Here is a 10,735-nt window from a genome sequence, read left to right as displayed (position 1 = left end):
TTTTTGTTTTTAGTATTCAATTATTCAATTTGTAAATCTAAGTCTCCTTAAACTTGTAACACAACCTGTCACTTGTAATAGTCAACTTGTAAATATAGTAAATTTGTGTTAAAATTAAAGGCACTAACTTTTACTTGTGTCCTTTGTTCAAATAATACTTAATTAGTTTATCATTTTGACAGTGGAGAATTACCTTAAATATTTACCAGTTTACAAATTTCATTAGGTAAATTCCTTAAGATGCTTCAAGCTATATGAAAAAATTAGTCTATTTTTCTCAAGCATTCAAAATATCTACATCTCAATCTAGACAACAAAGGCTTCCTACCACTTATAAAACTCTTTTAAATTTAATAAATCAGACTTTTAAATTTAAAAAAGCAAACACTCAAGTATTTCAAACAAAGCATGAAGAAAAGCATAGCGATTATAAAATTTGTCACTACGATTCTTAAATATATCAAATAAATTAGCAATGCTATGGATTTTTTATAAAGATGCAACCATTCAAGTACACCCACACGCATATATGATATTTAAACATTATTATAATTGTAAGGCAGCTTTAAGCTTTGTGACCAAAAATAAAGTTTGGGGTGATGAATTTCATTGGTGGGTGTCATTAGAGGGCCTGAAACGACTGAAGATTACCAGGATCAACTCACCACTCTAAGGCTAAGAGCAATGATCAGAGAGGAAACCCAACTGTCAATATTTTCTCAATTGAAGCAGTCATCCCTAAAAGACTATTTGTCCTCTGATACTGCTTAAATAACTGAACATGTAACCAAAAGAGATTATTTAAACAAGAATAACAGGATGTTGTCAATTAAGAAGTTTATTTTTCCATTAGCAGATTGAGATCCCATGGAAGGCGAAGGGAAGGAATATTAGAACACTTACAGAAAGATGAAGAAACTGTTTTCTCTGAATACCAAAGTATTGTCTGGGTTAATGTGCAAAAGTTGTGGCTGGGACTTTTGGCTATGGCTTTCAGGAGTTTAATGAATCCTCCTCCTCAAAAATACGTATAAAATTAGACAGAATTATCAAAACAAACCATATTAGGAATCTGGAAATAGACCAATGGCAAAAAAAAATTGGGAAGGGATTATTCATAATTTCAGGGAAGAACAGAGTCTGTTTTTTGCATGGGCGGTGGGGGGAGCGGTGTGGGGCTGCTCCCTTCCTTCTCTCTTCCCATCTTGATCAGCTAGGACAGTTTTCACAGAGCATGGCTGACCACCATAACCAGAAGCTTTGCTTCCAGAAAGGCACACTTGATTTGGGGTGAAAGCTAAAAACTTGTGGTGATTTTTTTTCATTAATAGTAGGGAACTGAGTGGGAAATAAAGGGCAAAACCTGTAACTCTGCTAGGAATAGTTTGTAGTCCTAGTTGGTACAGAGTGCCCTAGCCAGAGAGGCTGGATACTGGAGAACTATGTAAGGGTGAGATAAGCTGTCCTGGCTGACACATTCCTGGCTGACAAAGAAATTATGTACATGCATAAGGGATACTTGAGAGATCCTGAGGTCTCTCATCCCTGAGATATTTCAGATATCTGAGAAGTGGAAGCCTAGAAAGACTGGAAGACTGGCTGTATTTTGAATGCATTTCAACATACATGCAGGTAATTAGGCTAAGGTTTAAATTCTTAAGGACTTGAGTTGTAGGAGCACATGTTTTTCCCCTATCACTGGCTGACAGCTTTGCAGTCTTAGCCTCTTAGACACCAGGCTAAAAAATAATTAGAATAAAAAATATGAGAAGAGATATAACCAGATATATTCTTTGAGATGCAGGAAAGTTACAAAAAATAAAGCAGAATTCAGACTTGCTACAACATATTACCTAAAATGCACAATTTTGTCAATAAAATTAGGAAATATGAAAGAATAAGGAAACCATGACCCATACTCTGGAAGAAAAGCAGGCACTATAAATGGACTTTCAGAGGGCCTAGATGTTGGATTTAGTAGATAAATGCTTCAACTATTTTACATATATATATATATATGTTTAAAGAATTAAAATAGGATAAAAATGACTCAGTAAAGGGGATTTTCTAGTTATTTTTCTGTTATTTCTAGTTTAATCCCATTGTGTTCTGAGAGCAGTCACTATATGATTTCCATTCTTTTAAATTCATTAAGGTGTGTTTTATGGCTCAGAATGTAGTCAACCTTGATGAATATATTATGTGTGCTTGAAAAGAATGTATATGCTGCTGTTGTTGGAGAAAGTGGTTATAGATGTCAGTTATATCCAGTTGATTGTCCTTATTGATTTTCGGCCTATTGAATCTGCCCATTTATAATATGGGGATGTTGAAGTCTCCAGTGATAATTGGTTTATCTATTTCTCTTTGCAACTTTATTAGTTTTTGCCTCATGTAGTTTGTCATTCTCTTATTCAGTGCATACATGTTAAGGATTGTTATACTTCTTGGATAATTTATCCTATTATTATGTAATGCCCTCATTTATCTCTGATATCTTTCCTTGCTTTGAAGTCCTCACTGTCTAAAATTAATATAACTACTCCTGTCTTCTGATTAGTATTAGCATATTATATTTTTCTCCATCCATTTACCTTTAACCTATATATGTCTTCATATTAATGCAATTCCTTGTAGACAACATATATTTAGTCTATTTTTTTTTACCCATCTGACAACTTGTCTTTTAATTGGTAAATTTAGACAATTGATGTTCAAAGTAATTACTAACTTAAAAGGATATTAGAGAACAAAACTACTAATCTTCCCAAATTTCATAGATCATTTGTTATCACTTTAATGTCAGTGCTTTTACTGGCAAAAAAAAAAAGAAACTGGAACAAATATAGCTAAATTACAAATTAATCATGTTATTACAAATTGATCATGTTTTCAAAAGTAACACTCAATTATAAAATTTCCAGTATCACAAAGAAAAAATGTGCTCTCAAACATTTCTATGCTATAGCACTTATAAGAATGCCGTTTAATTTAATAATGCTATTTAAAGCATTTCAAAAGTTGAAAAGCATAGTGAAATATACTTTTGTGAAGGAGATTATTTTTGATAGTACATATAACTTAAGTCTTTATTTTGATGGAATAAAATCACCTTTGGAATTTCTAAGAAAAATCTTATTTCAAAAATTCTTACTGACTGAAATTCCAAGAAAGTTGTACTAGAGAGGTGATATGATGAAAATGGAAGAGTTATGAGAATTAAATGATTTGCAATGTGTAATGCTCTTAGAACAGCCTGACACAAAGTAAATTTAAGAGTGCTCATATGAAGTAATTAACATATATTCCCAACTAACTTCTCGTTCCTAATTTCTTCCCTGGAGAATTAAAACAATCCAGGAAATCATATTGAAAGGCACCTAGTTTACTTTAGACCAAAAGCAAAGTTAACAGTTATACAATTTTTTTCAAAGGAGTTGGTGACAGCCGAGGGACCTATGGCAAGGAAGTCTTGTGGTACTTTCACGTGAGGTAAAATCTTAGATTTGGAAATGTGCTAAGAGTTCTAGGGATAAAAAATAATAATAAATATACTTAGGAAGTGCTCATATCAGTTAAATTTGGTTCTTGTAAGAGTTAACTAGCTCTTTTTACCCCAATAAACATGTAAAGATGTTACGTCGGTCAGATAAATTGCTCCCAGTGGGCACAGTGGCTTCCTTAGAGAATATTGCCACTTGCATCCAGAAAGATCTGAGTTAAGAGAGACAAGAGGTAGTTATGACTTTTCACCTCAATATATGCAAACTACAAGTGCTATGTTGATGATCTCAAAAGCTGAATTAAATTGCACATAGGATTTTAGATATATATCCTGACGCTCTTGAATGCCACGAAGAGGGATGGCTTCAAATATGTACTGAGCTTCTACTACGTCTCAGGCACTGCTCACGCTGGGTAATACAGAAATAAGTAAAACAGTTTGCAGCCTCTGGCTCAGTATAGTATACAAGGAATATATATTAACTGATAATCACAATAATGTAAAATAGGTAGTATGGCTAATATAAACAAAACATGAAAGATAAATGAAAAACATATCTAAATGTACCAAATAGCATAATTTTTAAATCACTGAACTTTCAGTTCCATAGTAATTACATAAATAAATTTGTAGAAAATGGAAATACAAATATGTATTCTGTAACAAAAAAAAGATACTGTACAACTGATGGAAATATAAGCAATATAAAGAACTGTATTATATCACCATCATAGAAAAGAATCTGGAAGTCAGATATAAAAACATGTAAAGAAACATTTATAAATATGCATGTATATAAGTAGAAGTCTGGAAAGTGATATGGGAAATTGAAACAGTTGTTTTAGCTCTGAGGAGCATTTATTTTTTTCTTTTATAAAATATTCTTGGGGTTAAAATTAATAAGTGAATCACTTATTAATAAGTGAATCACTTATTAATAAGTGATCTTCCTTTCTGCTATCATGTTAATTATCTACTACTTCTGTTATTACATTATCTATTATGGAGTACATGTCAAAACACATGGGTTTTGGTTAATCCATATTTAAATATTATAATGTGGTGAATAATGACAGAGAGTTGAGAAACAAACACACCTGGGTGCATATTTTCTCTCTGTCACCCACTACCTGGGACAGGTTACTCATCCTTGCTGTAAAATGGGATACTAAGAATTCCCATTTCACAGAGATGTTGTGAAGAATTATTGAGGCATGTAGATGATGCTCAATAACTGTTATTACTCTCAATTATATCAACTACTGACTTTGTTTAGCAATTTCACTTTACAGATGAGAAAACTGAGATCGAAAAAAGTTAATAGACTTACCCAAGGTCATAGATCATAAAATTTAAAGCCAGATTTACAACTATTTATTCTAAATAACAGCTACTTTGCTGTATGTTGATGAATTTTAGTTAAATTTACACATTACCTCAATTTTTTTCTAAAATTAATGAATTGTATAATTCACAGATAATTTTCATTCAGATCAAATATCCTCAATGCCCTAATATTCCTTCACAGGCCAGAAATATTCACTCCACTATTGAGTCTTGTGCAGATGTTCCATACTCTATAAAAACATGAGGAAAAGGTAAAAATTTCACCTAGCCCCACTCCACACCTAGAAGCCCTTTTTGCCTTTCAGTGAGAAAACTATTTCCAGCTAATAATTTGGAAAAAATCACAGGATCATGTTGTTCGCTTTTCTCTTCTCAAAGGATCACAGACTTACACTGCATTTTGTCCAATGTCCAAAAACAATTATTTCATATTTTTTGTCTGCCTTTAGATTTTGTTTTTGCCGAAGGAGAAAGGGTAAATCCAGTTCATTACTCTGTCATAGATGGAAAGGGAAGTTATTATTTTATTTTTACTCTTATTTTAAAATTATTTTATTAGAAAACTATTAGGTAGTTTTAGTTGGAAACTTCCTACCAGATCAACTAAAAGATTTTATACACTAGAGTTTAATCAGTTCAGTTAATGATCAAGACAGTTTTATATACATTCCTTGTGGAGCACATGAATTTCCTCTTAGAGAACAACTAAGAGTGTATGAGTTTAGTTTTTTATTGACTTGAGAAGTGTGGTTTTGATAAATCACATTTTGACGTTCTAAACAGTTTCATCACATCATTCAGAACAATTATATTTGGTCTTTAAGACTCCCGTTGCTAATATGTGCCAGGCTCTGATATTATATATTCATAAAAATTTTACATCTGATCATCTTTTATCAATGATTGCACAAAAGATTCCAAAATTCACAAGCTTCAATTTCTTTAAAAGTTTGAAATAGGGTATTGTCTTAACTAAGAAATAAGAGTTTCAAAATAATACTATAACACAATCAGATAATTGATCATTATCAATGTTTTGCTATAAATTATATACTCATTTTCTGAAAATTATATATTTCTAACTTGCTGACAGCCTATTTTAAACACTGAATAAACTATTTTACTCTCTAATGTATTTCACTTATGATCTATTTTTTATTGCAGTGTAAGGAAAAAGAAAGCAGCTGCATTCTCCAGCTGTGACAAAGTGTTTCAATATATGAGGCAAGCAACATCAGTAATAAATAAAGCAATTTACTTCTTTACAAAAATGACTATCTCTATTTAATATCAAAGCTGTTGCTAGTGGTAGAGACTAGCAGCTGGTATGGCTAAAGTGAATACTCACAGGGAAATTAGGTTGCCACTATATCAGCTATATTATGCTCACAAAGGCATACTAAGATTCCTGTGGAAAACATTTAAGTGCTTTCCTTTTGAATTCACTACCAAGAAACTATCTTATTTCACTTAGGTCACTGATAACAATTGAGTGACAGAATGCAGTCCATTGGTGCTACCACAAAGCAGTTAACTTCCACTTCCCATTGTAGGCAAAGAGTCCAGAGTGTCCTTTAATGATACATAAGAAATGTACTAAAGTCATAAAATTGATGCAAAAAAATAAAATTATATTGCATCTCCAGAGGTTGCCATGTTTCTAGAACAGCTAGGGGCTGTGGAAATAGAGTATGTTCCAATATGAAGCTTTCAGGTAATTCATCATTTTACACACACACACACACACACACACACACACACACACACACACTTCCCCAGTTATCAACTATCACAAATTAGACTACTATGACAAAATTAAAACTTCCCAAAGGGGCTTCAGAACTAGTTGTATTTTCGAGCAACCACTAATCTATAACGATCTATGGTTAGACTGAATTTTCTAATGTCATTTTCACTAGAGAAACCAGGCAACTACCCAACAGTTATTTTTCAACCATCGACCTGGAATCATATTTTCACACTAATATTTGGATATTAGAGATCAAGGCATCATCTATTCATGGATCCAGGTATGTGTCTTGAATTAACATATGTCAACGACTAAGAACTTGCACTGTGTTCATATTTCATTGAAATAACCATAGCTTATATTTGGATATCACCTTATAGTTTACATTATATTTTTTGTATGTTAATATATTTAATAACTATGTAAGATGGATATGAGAGTGTAACAGAGAAAAACAAACCTGACTCCACATTGGATCTATTCCTTTAGCTCTAACCCTTGTGCTCTGTTGCCTGTGCTTAGTCATGCTGGCTGTGGGCCTTTGTAAAAGAATGTTACCTTTAGCCTGAAATATACATGATGGGCTCCGACCTTTAAAGGTATAACACTTTTCCATTTATATAGAGATAAAAAGTTGCAGAACAGAGAATAACATTTGCCTTCTTGGAGGTTTACAAGAACATTGTGAGGAGTCCTATATGGACAGCTGCAAGAACAAAGGATTTCTTCACCAAGAAGTCTGCAACCTTTTAGTATAAAAGAAGCCTGAATTCTAACTCGGGTAAGATGGTTCTTTTGGACACTAGTCCACCATCTTTTTGGTTCAGTCTGCTGGCTTTCCGAATAAAGACACTAGTCCTTGCCCCAACACCTTGTCTCTCATTTATTGGCCTGTCATGAGGCGAGCAGTATGATCTTGGACTCAGTAAAAAAGGAATTATTGCCCCACTTGATATGAGACCATGAATTTCAGAAGGTTAAATAATAGCCTAATGCTACATAGCTAATCATTTGCAATCTGTTTGCTAGACTGTGAAAAGGGAAAATTCCACAGAACAACTGTCAAAGTTATTATCATTACACTAATACACCAAGTTTGGGAAATAAGTTAATGATAGGTGAAAAAAAGCTTATAATAGATAATTAATGGAGAAAGGAGATGATTACAAAGGAATTTCTGTTAACTTGCATGTTTTCATCAGTATTTTATCCTATATCTTTTTACTGTATCACCTGAAATAGATTTCTGCATATAAAAACCCATTATATATTATTTGTGGAGAAATTCTGTATTCTGAGAGTGCTGACAATCTTGTCAACTTGCTTGAGCTACTAAATGCCCAGCAGGTACATACTGATAAGAATTTTTATACCCCAAAGGTCTGACACTGAGGACAAATTGGAGAATTTTTCCATAGCTGTCGAACAGTACAACATTATAGAAAACTAATGGGTAACTTAAAAGGCCACTTCTTGGTTTTCTATATTTCATAAAATGGTCAGTGAAGTAAAAATTATTTTCTCAATAATAATAACAGTAATATGAAGCGGAAGAAGAGGAGGAAGAAGAAGAAGAGGAAGAAGGGAAGGGGGAGGGGGAAGAGAAGAACAAGTTTGCCTTTTTCATGTGACTTTCTTAAGTATTCCAGACCACATGATGTATATTACAACTGAATGAATAAGCTCTCTTCTATTGAACCAAACATGAAAGAGATTTCTAAAATGATAAGCTGCCACTCTTCTTGCTATTTTTGTGTTTTAAAGTTATTTTTATAGTTATATAAATATATAGAATATTTTATAAATATTTCATAATACATTTGTTTTAATTATATTGTTTTATATTATATACAATACCTATTTTAAATAAATATTCTAAAAGTTCTCCATTTAAATTTCTAATATGAAAAATATAGATAGAATTTACCCACATTAAGGGTCTCCACAATTTTTAAGAATTTTATAAGTTTCTGAGAGCAAATTTTGAGAGCCACTCCCTTAAATTATGTTTTAGAGTGTGTTACACCAGGTACATAACTAATATATTCATCTTTTCAAATGGGCAAAGAGTTCTGCTTGTGCTACATATAATATAATGAGTTCTTTTTGTCTGGTCTACTAATTTAAAATTTTAGAATAAATATTTTCTATGGAATATTTTTTAAATACTCGTAAATCATCATTAAGCATAGGTAAATGAAATAAAAATTCATATTAAGGATGTGGGTCAAAATTTGTTATTTAATTTGATAGTTTATCATTATAGGTAAAGAATTTTCCTTTTCATAGTCATGACAATTTATTATTATCTTGGTGAGTGTCTATAAAACTTATCTGTATAAGGAGTACTATATTTTGAAGCAGAGAGAAAACATGTAAACAGTATTCTGGCAATGGTCAAAGTGGATCACGTTAAATGACTTCAGTAATAGCACTCTCTTCTTTGGTGTTCAAAACAATAGATCTAAAAGGTTCCTGACTGCAAATTTTGAGAACCACTCAAAAGCACATGAGTATTAGAAAATTTTTTTTCAATGAATGTAATTGTCCTCCCTTATAACACAAAATATTTAAAATAATCAGAAGTTAGAAACAACCTATAAAATGAGAATGCTAAAGTTAAAACTAAAGTAATTTGAAAGTATACTATGGGATGTAGATTGGCATATTTTAGATTACCTGAATAATCCTATAATTCTGTCTTTTACAATTTCTAGAGTATGGATATATGACATTACATTTTCACTTAGAAAACTGATTTAACACATATTATGTGTCACAAATTGTGAGTAAAACTGGAACACGAAGTTAAGATGGATGTCTCAGGCTTAGATGTTACAAAATTTCCAGTCTCTTGGTATGAAAAGTATATAGGTATATTATTTGTTAAGTTTTATTGATATATATATATATATATATACACATATATAAATATACACACACATACACATAGATATAGATATAAATATAGGTATAAAAGGGTGTGAAGACAAAATCTTAATCTATGTAGAAGCTGGGAAGACCTGAAATAGACTAAGGGGTTCTACCAGTCTACTGTGGGTCCTGAAGTTCGGATACAATACTATGATGGTTGGTCATTTTGCATGAACTTTGGAGGTTCATTTCATTATTAAACTTAATTGAATATTTGGTTTGTTTTATTATTCTTCCAAGGGAATCTAAAAAAAACTAGCTTGATCTGAGTTATGCTAGTTCTGCCTGTCTTGGTCTAAAAGTTAACCTTTATTCTATCTTGGTTTACTTTGTTTCAGCACCAACTTTTGGTCCATATTCAACTGTTTTATTCTTATTGGAAGAAAATTAGATATTATATAATTTGTTATCATGTATCATAATAGTAAAACTAAATTTATCACCACTGCCTAAATTAAACTTTTTTGGCTACACTACTTTATTAACCTAACCACCGGCTTATGCTTCAATAGTTAAATAAACATCCTAATTTATGAAACTAATTGTATATACAACTGCAATTGTTCTAGTTAGGAATTATCACTAGAGCTCATACATTGAAAATCTAGCAATCTAGTTAAACTAGCTAATACAGATCTTAGATCTTATACCATAAAACCTCGCCTCGCGTCACTTCGCTTCACCTCACCTCGCCTCGCGTCTTCGCCTTGCTGCGCCTCAGCCAACGAGTCATGCCGCGCCTGCCGGTTCTCTGCCTACTTCCCAGCCGCCGCGTGACCCTGCTGGTCCTGCAGCCTGGTCAGCGCCTGGCCCACTCGGAGCCTCCGCGCCAGCGCCCCGCGTCGACCGTAGAGGTGGCTATTGCCCTCGTGGTGCTTTTTACCGCCTTCTTAACCCCCAGTGGGTATGTGCTGAGCAATATGAACCAGTTCTGAAGACGGTAGTGGGAGAAGATGTAGAGCAGCTGTTAACGTCCAACAAACTTTCAGAAAACGCTGTGGCTTCTTTAAATGAGTAAAAGTGCTTAGTTGGGTTGATGATGCAACCGCTGTGGGTATTCACTTTCATAACCACATGCTTATGGTAAATATTTTGCACTTTTTTTGTACTGTGCATTATAGAAAGTTGTATAGTCAATTAAAAATGTTAAATAAAATTGAGACACTTGTTCATGCTTGGTAAAAAAAAAAAAAAGGGGA

At 32.7% G+C, this 10,735-nt stretch overlaps 1 protein-coding gene across 1 annotated transcript; it reads left to right on the top strand.

The window, feature by feature from the left end:
• Positions 1-10,267: 10,267 nt before the first annotated feature.
• LOC137764621 (cytochrome c oxidase subunit 8C, mitochondrial-like) lies at positions 10,268-10,471 on the top strand. Its single transcript, XM_068543676.1, has one exon. The coding sequence runs from the start codon at positions 10,268-10,270 to the stop codon at positions 10,469-10,471; it is 204 nt and encodes a 67-aa protein (XP_068399777.1).
• Positions 10,472-10,735: the final 264 nt, after the last annotated feature.

This window comes from Eschrichtius robustus, chromosome 5, assembly GCF_028021215.1.
Source record: "Eschrichtius robustus isolate mEscRob2 chromosome 5, mEscRob2.pri, whole genome shotgun sequence".
Classification (NCBI taxonomy): Eukaryota; Metazoa; Chordata; class Mammalia; order Artiodactyla; family Eschrichtiidae; genus Eschrichtius; species Eschrichtius robustus.
Note: the sequence above shows the minus strand (reverse complement) of the source record. Positions and strands in the feature narration are given on the sequence as shown.

What these genes read in the sequence shown, in the direction of transcription:
- LOC137764621 (XM_068543676.1), top strand. Translation starts at nt 10,268, where the DNA reads ATGCCGCGCCTGCCGGTTCTCTGCCTACTTCCCAGCCGCCGCGTGACC.